General features: G+C 36.2%; 1 protein-coding gene across 1 annotated transcript in view; it reads right to left on the bottom strand.

Moving 5' to 3' along the window:
- The window catches only part of FAT4 (FAT atypical cadherin 4), a 177,661-nt gene that overhangs the window by 57,517 nt on the left and 92,145 nt on the right, over nucleotides 1–27,999 (bottom strand). Inside the window, exons 4-6 of the mRNA XM_025268036.3 lie at nucleotides 26,221–26,571; nucleotides 18,743–19,665; nucleotides 17,898–18,072 (exon numbers count right to left, since the gene is read on the bottom strand). Coding sequence (XP_025123821.3) covers nucleotides 17,898–18,072; nucleotides 18,743–19,665; nucleotides 26,221–26,571 — 1,449 coding nt within the window. The remainder of the gene's footprint in view (nucleotides 1–17,897; nucleotides 18,073–18,742; nucleotides 19,666–26,220; nucleotides 26,572–27,999) is intronic.

Raw genomic sequence — 27,999 nt, 5'->3', positions numbered from 1 at the left:
TACAAAGACATAATTCTACATTTCTAAGTCTCTTACTGGGATTTAACTAAATCTGAACTCTGCCTCCAATATTTCTCTTTTATTCTCAGGATAGGGCCTTCCACCGCTCAGCTCACTCTAGCCTCAGACTGGTCCTCCACAAGGCCCTGCCTCTCAGCTTTGGGCAGGAAGATGAAATCAAGGGACAGAAAGCAGGAATGCCCCCTGATTTTGAGAGAATAAGCCTCATATCCCAGGTGGCTTTATGATAAAGAACCTACCTGCCAGTGAAGGAAAGGCAAGTTTGATCCCTGGGTTAGGAAGATCCTCTGGAGGAGGAAATGGCAACCCACTCCAAATATTCTTGCCTCGAAAAATCCCACAGACAGAGGAGCTTGATGGGCTATGGTCCAAAGGGTTACAAAGAGTCGGACTTGTCTGGGCACAACAACACAACAAAGACTTATGTCTACAACAGACTTCTCAGATGAAGGACACAAGTTACCTCGTCCTTGGTACACACAGATTTTGTCACTTCCTCATCTCCTTATGGAATGATGAAGCTATGTTTTTTTGCTTTTATGTGTTTGTTTGCTTCCTTTTGAACCCTTCCTCTTAACCTAGTGAAGAAGTGGTTCTGGTGCTTATGTTCCTATTTCCCAACATCTTCTGGGTTATAGTCCATGTGAAGTGCTACATGATGTTCACTGTAACTTTACCTTCAGTTCAGAACTTTCCAGGCTGATACTCCCAACTGACTCTTTGTTCTCTCCTCTTGCAAATTACTAGAGAGCCTCAGTATTAGTATGCTAAAAACTCTAGTCTTAATTAGTCCATGTAAACTTAGCCTGTATATTTGTATATAAATTGAAAAGCGTATGTGCGTATACATGTGAAGTGAAGTCGTTCAGTCATGTCCAACTCTTTGTGACCCCATGGACTGTAGCCTACGAGGCTCCGCCATCCATGGGACTTTCCAGGCAAGAATACTGGAGTGGACTTCCATTTCCTTCTCCAGGGGATCTTCCTGACCCAGGGATCGAACCCAGGTCTCCTGCATTGCAGATAGACGCTTTACTGTCTGAGCCACATATATATTTATAGATACATATTATTGAACACTTTTTGATAATAGTATTTGAGTGGTGCTTCCCAGGTGGCACTAGTGTTAAAGAACCTTACTGGCAATGCAGGAGACCCAAGAGACTTGGGTTTGATCCCTCGGTTGGGAAGATCCCCTGGAGGAAGGCACAGCAACCCACTCCAGTATTCCTGCCTGGAGAATCCCATGGACAGAGTAGCCTGGGGGCTACAGTCCATAGGGTTGTAAAGAGTCGACTCTTTACATGCTGAGGTAACTTAGCAGGCATGCATATGCATGAGTATCTTTTATATGTATTACTCTTAATATACAGATTCATGAAGCAAGTATTACTATTTAAGTTTTTTTTAATAAAGAACTTTCAATTCAAAGAATTTAAACAATTTATTTACATTTAGCCATACTGTGTGGATCACAATAAACTGTGGAAAATTCTGAAAGAGATGGGAATACCAGACCACCTGATCTGTCTCTTGAGAAATCTGTATGCAGGTCAAGAAGCAACAGTTAGAACTGGACATGGAACAACAGACTGGTTCCAAATAGGAAAAGGAGTACGTCAAGGCTGTATATTGTCACCCTGCTTATTTAACTTCTATGCAGAGTACATCATGAAAAACGCTGGACTGAAAGAAGCACAAGCTGGAATCAAGATTGCTGGGAGAAATATCAATAACCTCAGATATGCAGATGACACCACCCTAAAGGCAGAAAGTGAAGAGGAACTCAAAAGCCTCTTGATGAAAGTGAAAGAGGAGAGTGAAAAAGTTGGCTTAAAGCTCAACATTCAGGAAACGAAGATCATGGCATCCAGTCCCATCACTTCATGGGAAATAGATGGGGAAACAGTGGAAACAGCGTCAGACTTTGTTTTTCTGGGCTCCAAAATCACTGCAGATGGTGACTGCAGCCACGAAATTAAAAGACGCTTACTCCTTGGAAGGAAAGTTATTACCAACCTAGATGGCATATTCAAAAGCAGAGACATTACTTTGCCAACAAAGATTTGTCTAGTCAAGGCTATGGTTTTTCCTGTGGTCACGTATGGATGTGAGAGTTGGACTGTGAAGAAGGCTGAGCACCGAAGATTTGATGTTTTTGAATGTGGTGTTGGAGAAGACTCTTGAGAGTCCCTTGGACTGCAAGGAGATCCAACCAGTCCATTCTGAAGGAGATCAGCCCTGGGATTTCTTTGGAAGGAATGATGCTGAAGCTGAAACTCCAGTACTTTGGCCATCTCATGCAGAGTTGACTCATTGGAAAAGACTCTGATGCTGGGAGGGATTGGGGGCAGGAGGAGAAGGGGGCGACAGAGGATGAGATGGCTGGATGGCATCACTGACTCGATGGACATGAGTCTGAGTGAACTCCAGGAGTTGGTGATGGACAGGGAGGCCTGGTGTGCTTGGATTCGTGGGGTAACAAAGAGTCGAACATGACTGAGTGACTGAACTGAACTGAATTGAACTGATAGTGGACAGAGCCTTCTCTGGTCACTAAGTGGTAAAGAATCTGCCTGCTAATGCAGGAGACTTGGGAGATGTGGGGTTGATTCTTGGGTTGGGAAGATCCTCTGGAGTAGGAAATGGTAACACACTCCAGTATTCTTGCCCGAAAACCACATGGACTGAGAAGTGGGGTCACCAAGAGTCAGAGATGTCGTAGCGACGGAACAACAATAGTGGACAGAAGGAAAGTCAACTCTGAACTCTAGAAAAAATATATTCTCCCTGTTCATTAGGCTCAGATAAAAGTATGCCACTCTTATTGCAGATGTTTTACTCATTATTATAATTACTGATGTACTTCTACCATATTCTCTATTAAGTTATAAAATAATTGAGAGCAGAAATTATTGTTTAATTCATCATTATCTAAACCAATAATGCATAGGTTGTCTTCAATGTTTATTAAGTTCTCCTTTGACTCTATATATGGAAATCTGATCTAGTGACTACATGGCTGAAAGTTCAAAAAGCTGATCACTTCTGGGAATAAATATAGGTTTTAGCCTAAGGCTGGGGTCAGAGAACAAAACTTCTGACAAAGGTCAACATTTTGGAGATAGTCTACTACTTATAACAGAGGGTCCCAATTAATCCTGAATCCCATGAGAGGAATCAGAATACTAGGGGCCAATATTTTGCTTGGACAGATCTGATAATGATGAATTATATAGGTAGTGGCGTAATAGGGCAAGATTACTCAGTTTCATCTGGAATTGATTTATGAGAACCAGATGCAATCAGAAAGAAGTAGGATGTAAGGATACAGACTCCTGATAGAAGACAGTGAGCCAATGAATGGAGCTGAAGATAGAAGTGAAATGAAAGGACAAAATCTCAGAAATTTTTAAGTATAGAGGCAAGGAGCATACAGGAGACATGTGAAATACAATCAGAAGTCAGATGATAAAAGGAAGCTCAAATACATTTTGTAAAAATATTTTGTATTTTATATATCATACATCTGCATGTGTATATATATGAGAGTAAAAGTGAAAGCGTTAGTCTCTCAGTCGTGTTTGACTCTTTGTGACCCTATGGATTATAGGCTGCCAGGCTCCTCCACCCGTGGAATTCTCCAGGCAAGAATAATGCAGTGGGTGGCCATTCCCTTCCCCAGGGAACCTTCCTAACCCAGGGATCAAACCTGGGTCCCCTGCATTTCAGGTGGAATCTTTACCATCTAAGCCACCAGGGAAGCCTGTATATATATTTTATAAAGTATATATATGTATACATATATACAATGGTGGTTCAGTTGCCAAATCGTGTCCGAGTCTTGCGAACCCATGGACTATATAGCCTGCCAGGCTCCTCTGTTTATGGGATTCTCCAAGCAAGAATACTGGAATGGGTTGCCGTTTCCTTCTCCAACATATATACAATAAACATGGGTAAATAGATATTAAACTTCTTAAATTTTTAGAGCAACAGCAAAAAAATACATATGATTCTGAAAAGCATTTTTTTAATGTGTAAAAACACATCACACACACACACACACACACACAAAGCTTATTCAGTTTAATCTTCTGATAGTCCATTACACTTGCATAGTTCCAAACTTTGTCTTGAGTCATATTTTATACTCTTAAACTTGGGAAATAATTAAACTGGTATTGCCTTTGAACATGGGTGGCTTAAAAAGATCAAACATATGAATAAAGTTCAAGGAAACCTAAAATAAGATTTTAAAAAGAAAAATGTTTCAGGCAACTGCTCTATCAGAAAATTCATCTTCAATAAGTGTAATGAATGAATCTAAAGATCTAATTAAAGGTCTAACTGCGGGCATTTTACATATTTAATGTTAGCCCCCATAAATTAAACATCTTTTCCTGAAACATGAGAAACTACTCAGCCGCATTAGAATTTTGCTTAACTGAAATCTGTTGCTTTGCCACAAAACTGATTTCATTCTTAACATCAAACATTTGGTGGAGCAGTCCCCTGACTGGGTGTGTTTGTTGTAATAAAGAATTACCTTCTTTTTTATACTTGGAGTAAACACATATTTCTTACAGTAAGTAAGCCATCCCCTGAGAAGGTATTGAAACCAAACCATTCCGTATTGACTTTTAATTATGTGATTTGGCTTAAATTTGAATCCAGAAAATATGTGAAGCAAGTAAATATGTAGTCGTATTTAAATATGACCAATAGCATTTATCTTAAAATTTTCATTTTATAATGTATTACCATTAATTAGTTCTACAAATATGTTTACATAAATTAGGTAGGTACACACTAAGTTAACATTTTATTTTTAATCATTTCTCAGGAATCTTTATCAAAAACACTATTTCCTTTTTATAAATTCTTATACTAAAGAATCTGCCTGTAATGCAGGAGACCCAAGTTCTATCCCTGGGTCAGGAAGATCCCCTGGAGAAGGGAATTGCTACCCACTTCAATATTCTTGCCTGGAGAAATTTTATGGACAGAGAAGCCTGGTGGGCTACAGTCCATAGGGTCACAAAGAATTGTACATGACTGAGCAACTATCAGACTGAATAGAGGTGACAAAACTAAAGAAAGAACTTAGCAATGTTATGTAAATAAGACTGAAAATTGCTCATAGTGTGAACGTTGTTAATGTCATTGAAATGTACACTTAAAAATCATTAAAGTGGTAAATTTTATGTTATATGGATACATCATTTTTAAGAGTTTATACTATAAAATATGATGTAAACTAAATATTTTATCCCCCACATAAAGTATATGATAAAGACTTAATTTGGCTGCTGCTGCTGCTGCTAAGTTGCTTCAGTCGTGTCCAACTCTGTGCGACCCCATAGACGGCAGCCCACCAGGCTCCCCTGTCCCTGGGATTCTCCAGGCAAGAACACTGGAGTGGGTTGCCATTTCCTCCTTCAATGCAGGAAAAGTGAAAAGTGAAAGTGAAGTCGCTCAGTCGTGTCCGACTCTTAGCGACCCCATGGACTGCAGCCTACCAGGCTCCTCCGTCCATGGGATTTTCCAGGCAAGAGTACTGGAGTGGGGTGCCATTGCCTTCTCCCAGACTTAATTTTGGAGAACATTAAAAAAACAGAACCCTAGCAACACATGTTGAAACTCTGAAATACTAGCGGCAACCACCAAATTCAAAATATAGCCGGAGTCCTGCCTATTTAGTGAAATTATCAAATTATATATCTTTGGAATAATTATCAAAATAGGCTACAAAGTAAGATTAAGTTTTAACATGATAAAATTAGAAGAAAAATTCCTCATACTAAGCTTACATTATTTTCTATTATATTCAATATTTATCCTTTAGGTAGTAGAATCATCTCTTTAATATTTCAAATCATTTGTTTCCATTTCAAAGTTGGGTTTCCTTCATCTACTCATATTTATAGCTTAAATTAAGTAAATGAGAAATAGACTGAAATTACTTCATCAAATTTTAATTCTATGCAACATAATAGCAATTCTAGCTATTATTTATTGGAATTTTGGAAGCTTGATCATCTTTCTTTTTGTATTTTTATCTTATGACTATAAAAATGAAATACTATGTAGGAAAAGTTTCTACTAAAGTGTAGCTGATTTAAAGAATATTATGTAAATAAATGATTTATGATAACACGTAGTCACTAATGGGTTTTGTACTAAACTTATTGCAAATAAGAGGAAGTAAAACAATAACCAGTTATGAACCTTGGAAGCAAAATTCTCATCTAAGACAAATACTCCAATGGAGATAACAAAACTTCCTTTGACTCAAATATATAATTAAGTTAAATGCAAGTGATTCCTGGTAACTGAAGATTACCCTAGCACTGTTTGATTTATGGAATCATTGATGTCTTATGGAAAGTTTTCAAGCATTTTTCATTACTAAGAATATTCATCATAACAGACAAGGCAAGTTCTTCGACATCTTCCCACAAATAATACTGACAGGATGCAGTCTTTCTGGAACATCTAAAAAGCAACTCTCCTCAGATGTAAAATGTCATATTCCACATTTCTGACCTCTCTTTTGATTATAGAGACATTTGCAATGCAGTGACCCTCTCAGCTAAACAATGTGACAAACAGTTTTCATTCAAAATGTCATCATTGCCTCACCAAGAAAATAAGCATAGTGATTAGCCCTTTTAGATTTAGGATTAACTTTTGCAAAAGCATCATGTTTCCCCTTCATTAAAAAGTAATTTCCAATCCCTGCATAAGAATGAAGTTTATCCCCTGTTTCAATCAGATGATAAATGCCCTTAATTAGGGATGCTAATAACTGAAATTTTCCCCTCAGACCTATTAATTATGCTGACACATAGTTCACTACTAGACTTTTTAGCCAAATCTATAGCCAGAATATCTCTTTAGCTTGTTAGCATATTAGACTGAGAACAGATAAATAAAGGTAATATATTTAATTTGTGCACAATTTAATCTCCCACACCCCAATTAAATGCAAATAACACAGCCCAATTGACTTACTGTATGTGCATGCATGTGTGTATTGTACATATTGTATATTCTAAGTATAGTATTAAACATTTGCTTTGCATTCCGTAAAACTCCGTGAAACTCTTGGATATGCATTTCTTGATCTGAGAACAGTAATCCTTTGATTTTGAATTCATGAATATTTTCGTTTTACTCGCTGTTTCAATGGCAGAGAACTGAATGTTGTTTCTCTTTTTTTGCTGCAAAAACCATTTCTGTTTTTAATATAAAATAATATTTAATCTAAAGAGAAAAAACTCATAAACATGGTTTACATGAAACAAAATATGTTAGATGAGCTAATCTATGGGAAAGAGTGAGTCATAGCTAAGAAACGGTCTCCTTGATCAGGTTTAGTGGCTTCAGATTCTGTTTCTATTGATTAACAGCTGCAGGTCTGAGTCAAGTTGTTTACTTCTCTAATACTCAGCTTTGTTTTTGTTTTTCTTTTAATTCATAATATTGGAATCCAATTTACAAGGCTGTTGTGAGATTAAATCTGTTACAAACAAGCACTCAGCATGCACAGAATGAACAAACATCGTCTAAAGTTTGTCTACGTAAGTTGTATCTCTACTCAAACGTGTTTCCTGAGAACTAAACTTTTATATCTACCCGCCATCTCCACTGGAGATTTCATAATATCTAAAATACAGTACATCAAAAAACTAATGTAAGGAAAATTCAACCTAAAAAAATTTTTCCTATCCCCAAATTTCTCAGGCCAGTACTCTGGGACTCATGCTTGATTTGTCTCTTTTACTAATTTTCTTTACCTCCAATTCCATCATCAAGTCCTACGGCTTAACCTTCAAAATGGATAAAATGTTTAGCTCTTTCACACCTCCTCCATGCTGTGGCCTAATTTCAAACATTCTCAAGGGTTGCTGCCACGGCCTTTTAATCACCATCTCTATTTCCACTGTAGTTTTCACCACTGCCACAAAACCAGATCTCTTTTCCACAAAAACAGGCCACTCCAAAATTCCTTGTTGCTCCCCTGTCCAAAGCTTTAACAAGACTTTGCCTTTCTCCTTGAATAAAATTAAAACTTCTTTCCCTGGCCTAAAACACTGAGATGATCCAGCCTCTGCTTAATTCATTAATCAAGATTTCTCCTTTCTTTTACTCTGGTGGAGCCATCCAGGCCTTCCAGTTGTCCTTTGAATAAAGGCAACGTGATCCCTGTCTAGGAACCGTTTCATCTGCAAATTTATCCAGATTTTCACATTTCACTGTCCTGACCTCTGCTATTAAAAATAATACCTCCAATTCCTTCCTCTCTAGCCACTTAACCTGCTTTATTTAATTACATAGCACCTCGTATAACTCCCGACCTATATATTACATTTTGTCTAGCTTTCTGACTAGAATGTAACTTCTGTGAGGACAGAGACTATCATTTTTTCACCACTATATCTCCAATTCCTAGAAGAATCCCTGGTAGAGACTGCTCCACAAATGCTTCCTGACAAAACATTGTCCAGATGCTTGTTACACATTGACAGCCCATAGAAGCATATGAGTCTCATTGACTCTAATAATAATTCACTTATAAGATCTATTAAATTACCATTATAGTTTGGTTTTAATAAATTCAAATGCAAAGTGACAATTGGGTGGAATAATTGGCAATATTATCATCTTGTACCTGTAAAGCCTAGTGAATTTTTTATATCTTCTCCTACTTAGCAATTTAATTTGAACAATGTCTAAATTGAAGCTTGTTCTCAAACAATCAGTATTGAAATTACTGATTCCAGTTGATTTGATGCCACTTAAAATATTTTGAAACATTTATTTATTTATTTGGAAAAAGAAAAATAACAGAATGTTTTATTCATTAGAGTACAATGGATCACATATAAGAAAAGCTTTCTTAAAATTGTGTTTTTGGAAATTTATGTTTTGCAGAGGGTAATCAGATTCTGATTTTTTTTCAGATATACCATGAGTGAGCAAGGGCTCAGTTGGAAGGCAGAAATCCTGGATATTGTTCTTGACTCTGATATTCTCTGAGTCTGTAAGCTCTGGCAAACTGCCTAATTATTCCAGGCCTCAATTTTCTTATCTCAAAAATAAAGGAAATGGACTGGCTCATTTCCAAGAAGACTTCTGGCTATAAAATTAGCATTTTAAGTCAGATTTTTCTCACTTAGAATTTTTCATATATAGCTTTCTTTTAAAATCCTTCCATATTACACACTAGGTTATAACTTCAATAACCCCTTATAGTCACATCTTGTTTTACTGCTTTCTCATATACTAATTCCTTCCTTTAAGAATAGTAGTAGATTTTAATAGGTCAAAGACTATGAATTTACTGGTGAGGGTAGAAAATCACCAAAGGTTAAAAAAATTCTAAGAGACTTGGAAAATTCCATGGATATATATCTATTGGAAGTGCTTATCTAAACACCAAAATCCTCATAACAAAATAAGTAAAATTTTTCACATTACATTTATGTGAAGAATAATAAGCCTTTATTATTAAGCTGTGTGAAGTCAAATACCACATGTGGGATATATATACACACACACACCCACACACACACACACATATATATATATATATATACATACAGTGTGTATATATATATACATATACTTTTTGGGGGGGTAGCTAAAAAGATGTTGGGTGTTTTGGGAGATATGGGAGGCTCACTTTTTTTGCTATGGGAAGTCCAGATATAAAAGTATTGCCAAATGCCAAAACTTTTCAAAAGCACAGTGTCTGTTTATGCAGATTCTGAGTTAGTGAGCCAGACCAAGAAAAGGTAGGCAGGACATCACAAAGTAGAGATAAGACCTACCTGGAAACATCTACTAGATAACAGAATTGAATAAGAGCCAGAAAGTTCAGGGGAGAGTCATGAGAATATAGCTCAAGCAGTATTTTTAAGCATTTGAAACTGAATTAAAGCCATAAAACGCTTCAGTGGGTCTTTACATATGACTGCAATTTATCACATCACACTAAACACCACAGAGCCTTAAATGCTTATGCTGCTTTTCAAAGCAGGGGTCAATTTGAATGACCACAATCAATGCAGCAAAAACTTCTGGAATTTCAGCCATCAGTTGAAAAAGATTGGCACTTTTCCTTTTTCGGTAGGTCCTTTGAAAAATCTGCAAGTGATAAATACATGATAATAAACTGTATTTAAGTATGGTAAATAAATATGAAATAATAGTTGCATAATAACAGGATGGTTTGATAAATAATTATCATCATTTTTCACTCAGTAAATCATTCATTCATTCAACAAATATTTATTCAGCAAATGTTATATTACACATTCTGTTCTGAGTGTTTCTGGGAATTCAGTTTTGAACAAGACAGGAGCTTTTCTGGTAACTCAGCTGGTAAAGAATCTGCCTACAATGTGGGAGACCTGGGTCCAATTCTGGGTCGGGAAGATCCCCTGAAGAAGGGATAGGCTACCCACACCAGTATTCTTGGGCTCCCCTAGTGGCTGAGCTGATAAAGAATCTGCCTGCATTGTGGGAGACCTGGGTTTGATCCCTGGGTTGGGAAGATCCCCTGGAGGGGGAAAGGCTACCACTCCAGTATTCTGGCCTGGAGAATTCCATGGACTATATAGTCCATGGAGTCACAAAGAGTCGGACACTACTAAGCAACTTTCACTTTCACTTAGAAAGCTTACATGATACTGGAAGTATGACAGCTATTGATGAGGTAACCAAACTGTAGCCTGCCAGGCCCCTCTGTCCATAGGATTTCCCAGACAAGAATACTGGAGTGGGTTGTCATTTCCTTTTCCAGGGGATCTTCCCAACCCATGGATGGAATCCACATCTCCTGAACTGGCAGGCAGATTCTTTATTGCTGAGTCACCAGGAAAGCATTATATTCTATATGAGCATATAACTTTAAATGGCAATTAATGTTTAATAAAAAATTCACAACAGAGTAATGTGACAGAAACATTGGAGAGATGGGAATTGGGACCTATAGACTGGCAGTCAGATAAATCCTCTCTGAGAAGTTGACATAGATGCAATGACAAAATGACCACGATACAGATGTCACCTGCCCCCACCCCCCTATTAAAAAATGGAAAAAACAAAACAAAACAGCCAGCTACAAAGTAGAACACTCCAGACAGTGAGAACTACAGGTACAAATGCAAAGGGCCAAGGATGAGAAAAAGGTTGGCATTTTTAAAGGGGCCAGATTAACTGGCACTAGCAATTTGATGTCAGTGTTTAGCAACTACTCTCCAGATAAGTCACCTGATCTGTAAGCTTGCTGATTTCTGTAGTGTAAATACTCCTACACTAGCTGATTTCATGGAGAAGGCGATGGCACCCCACTCCAGTATTCTTGCCTGGAAAATCCCATGGACGGAGGAGGCTGGTAGGCTGCAGTCCATGGGGTCTCTAAGAGTTGGACACAACTGAGCGACTTCACTTTCACATTTCACTTTCATGCATTGGAGAAGGAAATGGCAACCCACTCCAGTGTTCTTGCCTGGAGAATCCCAGGGACGGGGGAGCGTGGTGGGCTGCCGTCTATGGGGTCACACAGAGTTGGACACGACTGAAGCGACTTAGCGGCCACAGCAGCAGCAGCTGATTTCAACAAAACCAACATGGAGATATTGAACAGAGTTGAGAAGTGATAATGACCAATGGTGGAACATAATAAAGAAAGGCAGCAGCAGATGATGACAGAGGGGTCAGATAGTGGACAGAGGCAAGGTCATTTAATGCCACGTGGTCAATGGTAAGAAATTTAGTTTTTATTCTTGGAAATCACCAAATGGTTTTAATTAAGCAACAGGGCATAATCATTTAATTTATGGCTTTAAGGTTCATGAGCTGTTTGTTGGAGAGCATACTGTGGGGGAGAAAGGCAGTTAGAAAGCTATCATATTTGCCCTGGCTTGGACTAAAGTGGGGGGCTTCCCAGTTGGCACTAGTAAAGAACCTGCCTACCAATGCAGGAGGCATAAGAGATGCAGGTTCAATCCCTGTGTTGGGAAGATCCCATGGAGGAGAGCATTGGCAACACACTCCGGTGTTCTTGCCTGGAGAATCCCATGGACCAAGGAGCCTGGTGGGCTACGGTCCATAGGGTCACAAAGAGTCAGACATGACCGAAATGATTTAGCAAGCACACATGCACACAGACTAAGGTGGTGGTAATGGAGATGATGAAAATTGGATTAATCAGGACATTTTGTGAGTCAGAGTCTAGTTCTCAATGGACTTGTTGAACAAAGTTTGCCTTGAGCAATTGTGAAACCGGGGACAGAGAACAACTTATGGAGGTTAGGAAGCATAAAAGTCAGAAATTTTATTTGGCCTTACTAAGCTTAAGATGTCCAACAAATGTGCTAACTAATATTAATAGCTAAAATGAGTCATTTCCACATTTATTCCTGCTAATACATTTTTCATGTAGGAATTAGTGTTTCCATCAAATATATAACAATATAAAGGTAACCACCCTCCAATGTAGGAGATGTGGATTCGATCCCTAAGTCAGGAAGATCACCTGGAGAAGGAAATGGCAACCCACTCCAGTATTCTTGCCCAGAAAATCCCATGGACAGAGGAGTCTGGTGGGCAATAGTTCAAAGGGTCACAAAGAGTCAGACACAACTGAGCGATGGAGCACACACACACAAAGGTAACTTGTTCAAGGTCACATACCTAAAAATTGTCAGAGATGGAATTTGAACCTCTTTTTAACCACAAAGCTATGTGTTTACCTTTATAATATACTTCCATTTTGTAAATTAATTCTTAGGATTAATTTTTTGGAAGTATAAAGCTCTGAGTTCCCTGACAATTCCCTGCTACTTATAGTACTTAAAACATATTACTTAATTTATTGCACTTATGAGAAAATGGTAAGGAAAACTTTTGGCAGGAAGGATCCTTGGGAACAGAGTGTCAAAATATGAGAAGGACAGTAACTGCTTTAGGGACAGCTCTCCCCTTAGGATGAACCACATGTGCTGGGTTCTCTGCAGTACCTTCATGACTACACCTGGGTGAAGCCTTAGCCTCCTGGGAGTGTCTATTTGGTACATATTTCTAGAAGAAATAACAACGAGTAATTTGGACTGAGGGCAGAACATCCATACTTTTTATTATATCAGTTGAACAAATATTATCTTTAATTGAGTTTTAGCCTCACCTCTTTAAATTAATCTTTAGTAAGTAAATCCTAAGGGAGGAAAAAAAAAAAAAAGTGAGGTAGAATTGTTACCCTCTGCCTTGGTTTTGTTATTTAACAATGCAACACTTGGTTCCACACATATAGGATAGTGTGCTTGTATTCATTTTAAGCAGTGGACGGGAGTCCTTAGAGAGCTTCCAGATGTGCTACTCTACAGCCATGCAGTCAGTAAATAAAAATACGATGAAAGTGGAATGCTAATATCGTCTCCACAAATATTCAAAGATTTAGAGGTCTGCTGATAAAAATAAGCTGCTGCTTCAATTGCTGCCATATTGCCAAAGTTGACCCATCTTTGGGTTGCCATTAGGTAAGAATTTCAAAGGAGCAAAGGAAAAATGATTTGTGAGCTAAGGAATAAAACTGTCAATTTTTTTTTTTCTTGTTTAGAACACTTTGATATTTTCCTGGTTCTCAGAACACTGCCAATTTGAGAATAACCTGGCATCTGGGACTTAAAAGCTGCCATATTTTTCTGAATTTTCTCATGTCATCTACTAATTTGACTTTTAAATCATAGCAGTGAATAAGTATTTTAAATCCTGTGTCAGAGACTTCATTTCTGGAATATAAAACTGTAAATTCTGAAGCCTGATATCTGAAGCTCTCACTGTGGATATTGATTACACTGGAAGTATAGAAAGGAAATGGGTATAAAATTATGGTTGCACATGAGTTTTAATAATTTTAAAAACATCTACTCCAACATACCTCACAATTTCTGATTGCTTTATATGATTCATATTAAAGGATCTCCATACACCTACTTGAATTCTTCTACTTCTGCATCCCTACAAGCCACCAGTCCATCTCAAGACAACCCCGCAAAAAAGCACTCATAAAAATCTGTACTTTGGAGAAATTTTCAAGTAATTATCTAATTTCTAAGACTGCCAAAATACTCTGACCAAGGGACCAATGTCCCTGAATCTCATTCATGCTCCCACCATGATTCTTAACATTATGTTTAAGGCCCTGAATGACAGACATCCACATAATTTCATTTTACTGATAATCTGAACTGTAAGTTTTTAATAACTCATAACTCTCCTATCTCATTATTGGATAGAATATAAACACACTTGGTCTTCACATTTTTCATTTAATGGCAACAGTCCTTCATAGAAATTAGAGTCGCACTTGCATTATTTGTCCTTATATTAACACTTTTAGATCCCCAATTTTCCCCAGGATCATGGCTGATGGCATCATGAATGCACACTGTCCAGCTCCCTGAAACCAGGACTTGGTTCTTGCGAAGTCTGCACATTTAGACCAATACTCTAATGAATCTCCTCGTTGTGAAAATTCCTCTCAACAGGCTGACTCACCCAAGTGTACTAGAAGAGAACACTTTTAACTCTATTATTTCCAGTTTTCTTTCCCTCTCTTCCTTCCTTGGTCCCTTCCTTCTTTCTTCCTCCCCCTCTTTCTTTTGCTTCCTTCCTTCTTACTTTTCTGTTTCTTTCATTCTTTTTTTCCTAATTAAATGTCAATTTTATGCTGTCATATTGATGGAGAAGCATCATTACAAGTGGTGGTTAAGTTTGCTGACTAGCCCATAAAGTCCTCCCTAACCATAATTTGGCTGACCTACAGTTTTTAAATGGTTAAGCACTTACCATGCAATATATTCTTTGGAAATCTGAAAAAACTGATATCACAATAAAAATTCTTAATGTAGTAATGCATAAAATGAAAAAACTATGCATTGTAATTTTTAAAAAATGTTTTTTAAACAATTGATACATTTTTTAATAAGACTAGGTAGTAAGAAACAGGGCAGACATTCATAAGAATTTTTGAATGTTTAAAGTGCATGGATCACAATTCATTAAAATCATTATATATACAATGTTTTAGGCATATTTAACAAATATTGTATCAGTTAAACATTGTAATAAACTACTTTGTAATTACTATTATCCCCATTTTACTGAGAAAATACTGAGATTGAAAGAGATGATAGATTTTGTCTGAATCACAAAAAAAAAATTTGAGAGAAACAGAATTTAAATCACCATCAGTTCAAATTTAAAGCTTTTAATCAGTATATTATATAGACAATTATTGGGTTTATTTTGCAAATAAAATTATTTTGGAAATTAATATATATTTTTAAAATTTTACTTTACCTCAGCACTAAAACCTTCACATACACTAAACTTGGAAGTCAGATATACTAGGATCTGAATCCTACTCTGCCACTTCTTGGCTCTGTGTGTGTGTGTGTGTGTGTGTGTGTGTGTGTGTGTGTATGAGTGCTCAGTCATGTCTGACTCTTTGCAACCCTATAGACTGTAGCTCTCCAGGCTCTTCTGTCCATGCGACTTTCCAGGCAAGAATACTGGAGTAGTTTAGCCATTTTCTACTCCAGGGGATCTTCCCAACCCAGGGACTGAGTCCACGTCTCTTGAGTCTCCTGCATTGGCAGGTGGATTCTTTACCACTGCGCCACCTCCTGAGCAATTACTTAATTACTCTGAGGAGTTTACTGAAACTAGAGTGGAAATAAACACATCATAGTCTCTGAGATAATAAAGTAATATGTAGAAATGGGTTAATATCTGTAAAATCTGGCAAACTGCATGACTCAGATTGCCAAATGTCAGAACACAACCATTCCCTTCCCCTGCACAATATCTCCCTCTTGGCTTCACAGGCGCACAAAAAGATTTTTAAATTCTCAGAATGATTTGATTGAAAACATGCACTTTTGTCTAGATGTCTACATTCTTTCTCTGACATGGCTTTTGACTTAGAATGTTCCAAATCACAAATCCCCTGATGGAGAACTTCTATGAGTTGTGCCCTGTCCATCCAGGGTCACCCTACACTGCATCTCTGATTCTCACAATCACAATCTGCTCCTCGCCCTGGGATGACCTTTGTGTGACACACCATCTTGTGCAGCAAGTTTTATAGTGACGGATGCCTTAGCAGCCAGATTCCTGGGTCTGGTTTCTCCTCCCCCAAATGATCTCCACAAAGACTCTGTTTCTGGGAGTGCCTAGAATTGACTGCACATATCCAGCAACTGCGGAGGAGAGCTGAGTCTGCGGTGTTTTCATAATAAAATCTCACCTCTAAATATCTGACCGTTTACTGGTTTGTACACCTCTTTATCCTTTCTTTTCTCCAGACGACTCTTGAAATATGGATTGACCTGAGCCATGTGGCAGTGACTGCATTTGCCACATGAAAATGTTTATCTACTGACCGAGAAGTACTGCCTACACATATAATGAAACATGTTTCAGACCAACTTGGTTTAAGTTTTATATGGTTACCACACTACATTCTGCTCATCATTGCCTGGGATTTTATAGTTTACATGAAATGTAACACAGTCATTCACACAGATTAAAAAAAAAAAAAAGAAAGAGACTAGTGCTTTCTTTCACAAAGCAATAGTCTAAGATGAAGTAAACGGCAAATAATACAGAGCCATCTTGATAAATAAGCAGTGGCACTATCATTAGCATACTTAACATAAATTTATAATTACTCTTAATCTTCAAATCTCCTTTTTTTATGAAGTGGTGACATGAAATTGTATACTCCGAAATTGGTCACAAATAACAAAAATATCAATAAATTATATTCATCAAAAACATTTCAACCACAGCAAAAACAGCTCATTTGGAAATTCAGAATAATTCTCCTATAGCAGTAGCCACACATCTACATAAATATCCATATACCAAAAATGTCAGTCCTTTGAAGTTCCAACAAATCTGCCCGTTCTTAAAACAATTTCAACAAATTAATAAAGAGATGTCAACATTACGAACTTCTTCAATAATTAAAACAGTAAGTTTGAACAATTTTTATAAATGAGTGTTACATAAGGACAATGCTTCATAATTCCCTGAGACTTTTGAAGATGAATGATTTATTCATTTGTTTATTCAACACATATTTAAGCACATCTACTTTCTTCAAGGCACAGAGGTTCTTTAACAAATTTTAGTTGTTTCAGCTTTGAATTAGAAGTGTAACAAAACAGTGGTTAACAGTAATGTTACTTTTTGAATAGACTGTATTTTATGCTACTTGCTCTACAATTTTATGCAATTACTGTTTCTAAACAGTGAGAGCTAATGTATACTGCTTTTCTTTCTCCCTATCGTAGTTCATTACACTGCTACTCAGTGAGAAGCCAGGCTCTCACTGGCACCCTTTTTGGAGTTCTGTGGGGCTTCATCAGATGCTTATTATATCTACTTATGATTTTGCAGAACCTACAGGACTAATGAAGTAGAACTCTGGACCCACTCTCTTATCTCCATGACCAGTTAGAACCATCTGAATGTTTTCAAAGCTAAGGTACTTGAAGTATCCACAGTCAAGGGGGAGAGCATAGAGTCACCCCCAGAGATACTGGGTCAGCCTACCGGGCAAGGATATATTGTGTCTTATAGGAGTAGAGCTTTGTTTGTAATGTGCTTAAACACTTACCATTTACATATAAATTTCATAAAGTGATATATGTTCTATAAAATGATGTGGATACAACCGAAGTTCCAAGCATTAGTAAATTTCAAAGAACATTTAGTTTAGTGGTAAACATACTTCCATTTACATATATTATGAAGAAATTTTTCACTGTCGAACAAGGTTATTACAGATTTACCTGAATCTGTAGCTGTGATCAGCAAGACAAAATGTTCCTTTGTTTCACGGTCCAAACTCTGTGTTACTCGAAGTTCTCCACTAGCTGAGAGAGTGAAAGCATTGTCTTCATTACCACCAAATAGAACATACGAGAGTTTGCTGTTGGAACCTTGATCATCATCTCTTGCCACCACCTACAGGAGAAAATAATACAGGCCATGAATGTGAGTAATACTCACAAAATGTATATCATGAAATAAAGTGTATTATTAAAAATAAGTGTATTATTAAAAATGAGTGTATTATAAAAAATAATAGGGTAGAACCATACAGACCAATATTAAAAGGTTTCAGAGACATGTTTGTAAGTTTTAGGTAAAATATTAAAATGCCACAGAGTACAATATATAATTTGTATAAAACCAGGTATAAAATAACACATTGCATTTTTGAAAGACTTCACAAAAAAATTTTTAACAGCAGATTCATCCAGGTAGTTGGATTTGTAAAGAGGGAATGAAGAGCAACGTTTGTAAAAGTTTTCAAACTTTAACATCATTTTATTTTCTTACTATGTATAGAATAACTGTTATAGTGAAACAAAATTCAAAAATGCACAATCATAAATGTGTGCAGCAGAGGTAAACACAAAAGGATATAACTGAAATACAATATTTCATCTACAAGGAAATCAACAGGTCCCTAGGAGTAATTTTCATAAACCTGTCCTTTTCGAGACCTGCTGTATCAGCAGGTAAGCATTTTTGGATGAGAATGAGGAAGAGAGTGGGGCAGCATGACCACTGTAATTAAATGAATTGTCTTACAAAGAGCACAATATTTGTTTGATTTAAATATACTTACCTGAAGAACTGTTCTGGGTAATGTTCCCAGATTCTCAGGGACATTTACAGAATATGGAGATAGCTCAAATATGGGGACAAAATCATTAATATCCAGTAGAACAATGCTGACGGTAGAGGTATCAGTTCTGGGAGTGCTGCCCCGATCTGTTGCCTGAACAGTTAAAGAGTAAGTAGGGGTCTTCTCTCGATCCAAAGGCTTAGCCACGGTGATTGCCCCTGTGACTGAGTCGATCCGAAATTCCTGATTGGCATTACCATCGACAATGCCATAGCGGACCTGTCCATTTGTACCTTCATCTCCATCTGCTGCAAATACTTGTATTATATCCGTTCCGGTAAGTGTATTTTCATTAATCTCCACTTTATACATAGCCTGTGCAAAAACGGGGTTATTATCATTGATGTCAAGTACCATAACTACCACCTCTGTAGATGAAGACAGAGATGGGTGACCTTTGTCCGTAGCCACCACCGTGAGGGTATAATTGGAAACCTCCTCTCTATCTAGCTCTCCAGTGAGCCTTACTTCTCCATCGATGGTCCCGATAGTGAACTTACTTCCCGAAGGGTTCAGTAGGGTGTACTCAATGTAGCTGTTTGGGCCGCTGTCTGGGTCAGTTGCTTGTGCTTTGAAAACAATTGTATCAATAGGTGTGTTTTCTGGAATGTAGGTCAATTTAGGGGAAAGAAAGGTTGGGGGGTTATCATTGACATCCAACAAAATAATGGAGATTTGAGCAGTGCTTGTGAATCTGGAGGCTGGAAGCTGTGGCAGGTCATGCACTTGAACGACCAGATTGTAGAAGGACTGACTCTCCCGATCCAAAGGTTTTAGAACTTTCAATACCCCATTCTTGTCGACTGTAAACTGCCCAAGGCTATCGCCAGAAGCAATACTGTAAGCCAACTGAGAGTTGATGCCTGAAATGGAAGGGGGAAAAAATTAAATTTTCTGAACTAAACGCTGATCGCAAACTAAACTGCACCAAAAATTTCATGATATGAACCTGTGTATTTGATACACATGACCTCCAAACACACCTTATGAATGATTTAGCCACAGTTAATTTTCTTTCTAAGGAATACATAACCCATAACTTTTTTCTTGGTATCATTTGATTTGAAAAGATGTTTACAATCTGGTGAACAAATGATCTATATACTGCTGGCTATTTACCAAGGTGTTGAAACGCTAAATTACGAGAGTGAAGAGGAAAAAAATATACTAGAGAGCGGATATTTTTCTATACATTTCTTTATTTCTGTCACATAATTCCTGAGAGTTCAACATTAACAGTGCCACACTCTACTACTAGCCAAACATTTATCACATTAGTAATTTATTGAGGCCAACACCAATTTTCAGAGAATGATAATAAAATTTTCTGATATATGGCATTAGTCATGGATGCTTTAAGTCTACTTTTACATTTCTTGGCAGAACCAATAAATACTTTTTAATTCCTATTAAGTGTCTGGCTAATACCTCTGAGAAAATAATTCTCTTTCAAAGTTTATTATGTTTATTTACTGTGGTTTAAAAGTATTTTTGAAGAAAATGTTAGCAGTAAATGTATGCATAAAAGACTCCAAATATAAAGATTCACACTATTATTGGGCTATTTTTAGATAATGTTTTATCAGTTTTTCCCAGGAACATATGTCACATTTTAATTTAAAAAGGCATATATAAATCATTTCAGAAAATGATTGTAGAATTCTAGAGATGATGTGGAGAATCGCTCAGCCTACTTACTGGTTTAGTAAATAATTTAAAGCTAAATTACAGATAAGCAGTGCAAACACAAAGAAAAAATTATATTTCCTGCCCCAGAATAGCATTTTCTTCACTGGTCCATAATGTCATGTGTACTTTTATATTTTATCGTAAACATGTTGGGCAATTATAGGATGGCCTAAGAATTTCTAAGAAACATATTTTATATCTAGATAATCTATCCTTAATAAAGATGCTCTACTCTGGGATCTTATGCTATGGAAAATCCATTGAGTTATATAAACTACTTACAAATGGCTCCTATATTTATGAACTTTAACTATTCAAGTGTCAAAAATGATGTCCACCCTTTTCCAAAAGTCTTCTAAAACAAGTTGATCACCCTTTTCTTGAAAAATACTCTTTCTTAGGATTCTGTAGATACTGCAGTTAGCTTCTGCCTTTTCTTGAAACCCATTAAGTCCTTGTAAAGGCAAGTTTTAGTTGAGTAACAGTTTTTTTTTTTTTTTTTTCCTACCAGGTAGTACCTGCTTATTTTTTTTTAATGCTAGAATTATTATTTTCCCATGCTTTGATAGTCTCTTATCTAATATCCTTTGTCTATATGTTGATGCAGAGGAAACTATTTATGGAGATAACTTTCAGGCACTGGCTTATTCACAAAAATTTCTAGGATAAACAAGGATTGAGTAGATCTTTGAAAAGGTAGAGGTTTTCTCCTCATTAAGAGTTGTGGCTTTTAATCTTTGCAGTTTATTTAAGACCATTCACAAGAGAACAAAGCAGAGGTTATAAAGTTCAAAATACTTAGGACACTGAGGATCAGGAAAAATATGAATAAATAAAGCTAATGGAGGCTACAGGTCAATTCGCCAGCAGGAGATAAAGAGAATTTTAAGATCTGGATAGAACAAGGTCAACAGCCTACTTCAACTCTCTGACTTAAAATTCCACAGGTTTGGGGGAAGAAAAGTTCTATCAACTGATGCAAAAAAAAAAAAGAAAAAGGTTTCATCAACTGGTATCAAATATGGATATATTACTGAGAAAGTATTTTGATTGAGAAAGTAACTTGATTTTAAATATATATATATACACACATATATATTATAGTGATATATATTTAATATATTTTTAAATAGAATTACTCTCTTAGGAATTTTTTTTTGCATTTCCTATGGCTAACTCTGTCAGTAAATATTTAGTTCCTATTCTTTGAGGTACAAATTCAGACACAATTCTTATTTAGAAAAAGTTATGAAGACACCTGGATAAAAATAATACCAATGAGCAGAGATATATTTCTATGTAAGCATATAAACCTTTCATGCCCAAGATCAAAAGAAATTTAAAATACTGACAAAACTACGCATGGCTACAAAGTGATGGCCTCACATTTCTACATAAATCAACTGGAAGGCAAGCAGTTAAATCTAGGATCGGAACACCCCTGGTCCACTTTTTATGCTACTTCCTGGAGTAAACAATTAACCTGCAGAGGCAAAGAGAGAACATGATCCCAAGATTTTATAGCCTTGTTGTAAACAGCAGGACAGCCTCTTTTTTAGGGAGAAAGTTTGCTGGGTAGGTGGGTGGTGGAAGTAATAAATATTAACTAGAATTATGAAAAAGATAAAAATGATTTTATATTTAAATTCATAGTAATGAATATATCAAATGATGACATTAAAAATGAACTGGTAATGATAACAGTCACTATCTTTGAGAACATAAACATAGAAATACAACTGGTTTTGCACAAAATATTGCAGCACAATCTAAGAAATAGCTTTCATCTCAGGAACTGAAACTGTACTGCTGCAATTACAGGTCATGGAAACCATCTCTATGGACTTTACTGTCAAGAAAAGGACTTTTCACTCCTGTCATGTCTAAGTGACTTTGGGCATGTGCTCTACATCTAGAAAATACATGTATACATATTGAGACTCAAAATTCTCCCTGAACCTTCATACTATCCTAAAAAACAGAGAGCTCAGGCCATTCTTCTCTCTCTACTCCTTGCATCAAATATCCCAATCATGAATCAGTAAACATATTATTTTAATATTCTATAATTTATTCATATGTGCTAGAACTTGAATTTAGTGGGCGTTTGCAGCCCCCAGATCTTTAAGCTAAGAACAGTCCATATTTCTAACCATTTATGTTCAGTGTTCTGAAAGTGGTTTAGTTACATGATTCTTTCTGGCAGTTTTATTGTGTGTGTGGCTGTGTTAGTTTTTTTTTTTTTTTTTGGTTGGTTTTTATTTCAGTCTTCAGAATAATTTAGTTCCAGGAAATACAGCACATAACTGTAGGTATGTGGCTCTGTTACAAAATGTGCATATTTATTCACAGTCCATAAATGCCTAATTATTTCTATAATGAACTAGTATTTGTCAACTTATTGTATAGCTGCAACACATGGAACTCTTGCAAACAGCATTCACTTTTATGAAGCAGTTCCAACAAGGTCATCAAGTCACTGGAATATGAAACTCATTTACAGGTCAGTTGATCTGCATTGTGTACCAAGCGTATATCAGTAAATTTATTCAACAATAATTACTTTATTCTCAAAGTACTCTATGACTCCCCAATATTTTTAAGAGTATATGAATTTATTTCTAGGAATATAATAATTATCAAAGCTAGACTATTTCTATGAAACTTCAATTTATAATGTGTGTGCTCAGTTGCTCAGTCCTATCTGACTCTTTGCAACTCCATGGACTGTAGCTTGCCAGGCTCCTCTTTCCATCCATGGAATTTTCCTTGCAATACTGGAGTGGGTTCCCATTTCCTTCTCCAAGGGATCTTCCCAACCCAGGGCTCTATCCCATGTCTCTTGTATCTCCTGCATTGGCAGACAGGTTCTGTACCCCTAGCACCCACCATACTTTGCCTCAATGTAATACTTTCTTAGCTGTATGAATGAAAGCCTTGAGATTAACACATGTGCTACTTATCTTGTGAACACAGTAAAATATTTGCTTTATTCTTATTAAATGGTTATGCAATCTATAATTTTAGGTTAAACTTAGAGAATTTAGATATAAGTAGCAGAAAATGTTAAATTTATTTTCATATAAAATGTCTTCATTTAAGATGACAATATTATCTCCTCTGAAAGCTCTTGGTCTGAGATTAAAACTAAAATGTTAATTAGAAAAGTCTAAATACCATTGTGAAACACATTGGGAGCTCTTTAGTATAACTGAGTTGGCAGTTTTAAACAAAGAAGGTTACCCTTGTACAGTCTTATCATGATCCTTGAAATTCAGAGAGAATAGAAACTGTGTCCTATATTTTAGGTCAAGGTGCAGGAAATTACACTGATAAAAGTATTCAATACTGAAACAATGGAAAAACGTAGCTTGAAACTTTTATCTAACACAATTAAAGGAAAAAAAAATCCATAAAAAGCAACTTGAAGTCAATGGTTAATACATTTCTGTGAGTACGCTTGCATGGAATATTCCAGCGGGTTTCACAAAGGAAGTTTCTTATTTGCTATTTTCTCAGTTCTCTACAGTTTTGTTTTGAGGATAAATGGAATTTACTCTAGACCTGCACACAATCTTATGATACAATAGGCTCTCTCTAATGCTTAAAGTCACAAAGAAACTTGGCAGATAATTCTTCACTGCAGAAAAGTTAGGACAATTAAAAAATGTTCATATCCAGAGATCAGGTAAATTAATTAAGTTTATAATAATAGATAAGGCAACATTCAAAATAAAGATTAACCTCAACTGTGCATAAAGTCTAATGGGAGACACTTACATGTACAGAACTAGGCTGATGTACATGAAATAGACTGTGCAACATTCTTAGGCCAGGACTGGCTACATACTAGGGACGAGTGGTCCGTCACATTTGCTGGTCCCACATCCAAGGATTCAACCAACATAGACCGAAAATATTTTGAGGGAAAAAAATTCCAGAAAGTTCCAAATTTCAAGCAAAACTTAAATCTTCTGTGCTCTGGAAACTACTTATATAGCATTTATATTGTAGTAGGTATTGTAAGTAATCTAGAGATGATTCAAAGTATATGGGTGAATGTGCATGGGTTGTATGCAAATATTACACTATTTTATATAAAGGACTTGAGCATCTTGGATTTTGGTATCAATGAGGCTTCCCTAGAGGTTCAGAGATACAGAATCTCCCTGCAATGCAGGAGACCGGGGTTTGATCCCTGAGTCAGGAAAATCCCCTGGAGAAGGGAACGGCTACCAATTCCAGTATTCTTGCCTAGAGAATCTCATGGACGGAGGAGTCTGGCGGCTACAGTCCTTGGGGTCGCGAAGAGTCGGACACTACTGAGCGACTAACACTTTCACTTCACTAACTTTGCAGAGGTCCTGGAACCAATCCCCTGCTGGTACAAGGGATGACTGTATTTGACAACTGTCAGTTGTTGTTTTTAATATTATTAGCAATTTGTGGTACTAACATTACAGGCACTTTTATTTTAGGAATATTTATGTTTTCATTATTAACTATGCTTAAATAAGAGAAGAAAACTTCAAAATGCACTTAATGAATTCTAAAGAAAGCATTTCCTAGTTCATGAATTGAAAGATATATAAAAATACTGTGCTCTGCCTCTCATATCTTTGTAAGTGGCGATTCTAGACACTCTTGAAAGGAAACTAAGTATAGAGCAGAGTGGGATGAATGGTGCTCTGAGATCACATAAATCATTTAAGTCAGCAAGAACCAGGAAATTCTAAATTAAGGTTGATATGCCTATGCCACGAGGCATATCCTTGGGCTAGAGACCGGTTTCCTCTTAAAATACTGTCCCTTGTTTTCTTAACTAAATGAACATTTAGCTGCATCCAATGGAAGGAAAAACAAGGTATTAACTTTCTGAACAAAGATTGACAATCTGTACAATGTTATCTCTAAAGGCTATTTTATCTAGTATGTATATTTACAAAATTAGTCTTAAAAAAAGACCAAGGGAGTCATACTTTAAAGTTTTCAAATAAATAAAAATCAAACAAATATCAAACATTGTAAAGTCTAGATTTAATTGAAAATCTCAACTAGATTATATAGCATAAAAATTAAAGAGATCTGAGACTGTCCTTTGAGTCAAAGTATGAAAGCTTGCTGAGATACTCTGAGCCATTTTCGGTCAGAAATATAAAACTAATCATGCATTTTGAAGTATTTTTTGAGACTTGGTTTTCCTTTAGCATCCACATTTTATCCTTTTTATGTTAAAAGAATATATGTAAGCAAATAGTTATCTGAAGAAAACCTACCAAAAAGCTGCTTTATGACTTCTACATTGCTAAACTCCAGTGGTATCACACATTTACAGAGAATAAAGGAAGATAAATTTATAAAGCTTATCAGATGCACACAATGTATGCTGTGTGTTATAAAAAAGAACTTAACTAATAAAATCCTTAGTTTTTTAATCCTCTATAGTTAAATTATAAATCTATTTCTCAACTTTGGATCTATATTTACACAGGTATACCTGTGGCGGATTCATTTCGATATTCGGCAAAATCAATACAATATTGTAAAGTTTAAAAATAAAATAAAATTTACATTTCTGCCAAAAAACAAATAATAAATAAATTGAATATATTTTCAAATGTTTAATAAAAAAATGCAATTTTGTGACAGCTGCACACAGTAAATAAATATGATATAAATCTAATGATTAATGTTTAATAAACTTTAAGTATGCAAAATAAAGTACATACCATCATCTGCATCGGTAACATTAAACACAAGAACAGTAGATCCTAGAGGTAGATTCTCCATTAAAGATGTGCTGTATGAATTCAAGCTGAACATGGGTGGGTTATCATTTACGTCTAGTATGTTGAAGTAAACCCTGATGGTAGTAAATTGTCCCCCACCATCTTCAGCCCGAACAGTGAGGATATAATATTGCTGTGCTTCATAATCCAACATTCGAGTCAAATTAAAGACTCCAGTAACTGGATTCAGGAAAAATATGCCATCTTCATCATCTTCATTCACAATATATGTAATTTCTCCATTCACACCAGAGTCATCATCTGTAGCTAAAATAGCTGCTACCAAAGAACCTAGAATAAATTGAGAATCTAAAATTAATGGGACAGTGTATTGCTAAGAGACTATATAGGATACCAAAACATTTATTTGTATAGAAAAATATTTTAACTAGAAAATCACTATGAAAATATAATGAAAACAAGACTCTGTAGATTTCTACATTAACATGGATGCCAACATTCCCAAATCTCCAGTAGATCTTATGTGTGTGTGCACACGCTCAGTCACTCAGTCATGTCTGACTCTTTGCGACCTCATGGACTGTAGCCCACCAGGCTCCTCTATCCATGGAATTTTCCTGGTGAGAATACTGGAGTGGGTTTCCATTTCCTAATCCAGGAGATCTTCCTAACCCAGGGATTTAACCTACGTCTCTGGAGTCTCCTGCATTGACAGGCATATCCTTTATCACTGTTCCACCTTGGAAGCCAGTAGATCTTATGTTGCAATGTAAATGTTCTGGTAAATGAACACAACTTCTGACATTATTTTTCTACCTACCTATTCATGAACATATTGATGAATTCAGTGAACATATATTGGGGCCCAATGCTAGTGTCAGGAACTGGCAATTCCAAGCAATAATACAGAATTATGCTAAGGGGATACCACTTAACAGCTTATATGACCATTGCTAGAAATGAGGTGAGAAAGAAATGTGATGGGAATTTCGTGAAGGACATGAACAATTCATCTTGGTGAACTGACTGCAGTGAGATTTTAGTCCTCTATAAATGTTTCATTCCTTTGTCAAATGAGTTTCTAAAACATATTCCTTATTTTACAAACTCATTCAAATATAATTCAAAATACAATTTCAGTTTTAGATAAGAATTTCTAATAGTGGAAATGAAGCCAACCCACACCAGAAACAGGGATATTGACTACTCACATGCAACAGTTACAACATAATATATTCAAAGAAGCAAGGTGAGAATTCAGGATTCCTATTCTACTAACATTTATTCAGCATCTGCTAATCCTCAAGCCCCATGTTAGCAAACTCATACATGTTTTATCCTAATTCTAACAAGAATCATTGTTTCCATATACAGAAGAACGAATTGAAGCTAAGAAAAATTAATTAATTGCCCTGGTTTACACAGCTAGTAAGTATTATAACAGGTATTCACAGGTTTTCCTGTGCTTTTTTTGCTTTCTATGCTCAGGAACATAATCACATCAGACATCCTTACAGTGGAAAAGCAGTATCAAAACTATGGTTGCCAGGAAACTTAACAATGCATGTCACAGATACTTTCAGAAACAAATATCTGTAATTAAGAAATCAGATGATTAGCTTTTCTCATTTGCTCTCAAAAGTCTAGAAATTTGTTTGGGAACTGTAGCAAATACGGTTAATTAAAATATTTAAAAATCCATTTCACGCCAGTCAGAATGGCTACGATCCAAAAGTCTACAAGTAATAAATGCTGGAG

Source organism: Bubalus bubalis, chromosome 17 (genome assembly GCF_019923935.1).
Source record: "Bubalus bubalis isolate 160015118507 breed Murrah chromosome 17, NDDB_SH_1, whole genome shotgun sequence".
Classification (NCBI taxonomy): Eukaryota; Metazoa; Chordata; class Mammalia; order Artiodactyla; family Bovidae; genus Bubalus; species Bubalus bubalis.
Note: the sequence above shows the minus strand (reverse complement) of the source record. Positions and strands in the feature narration are given on the sequence as shown.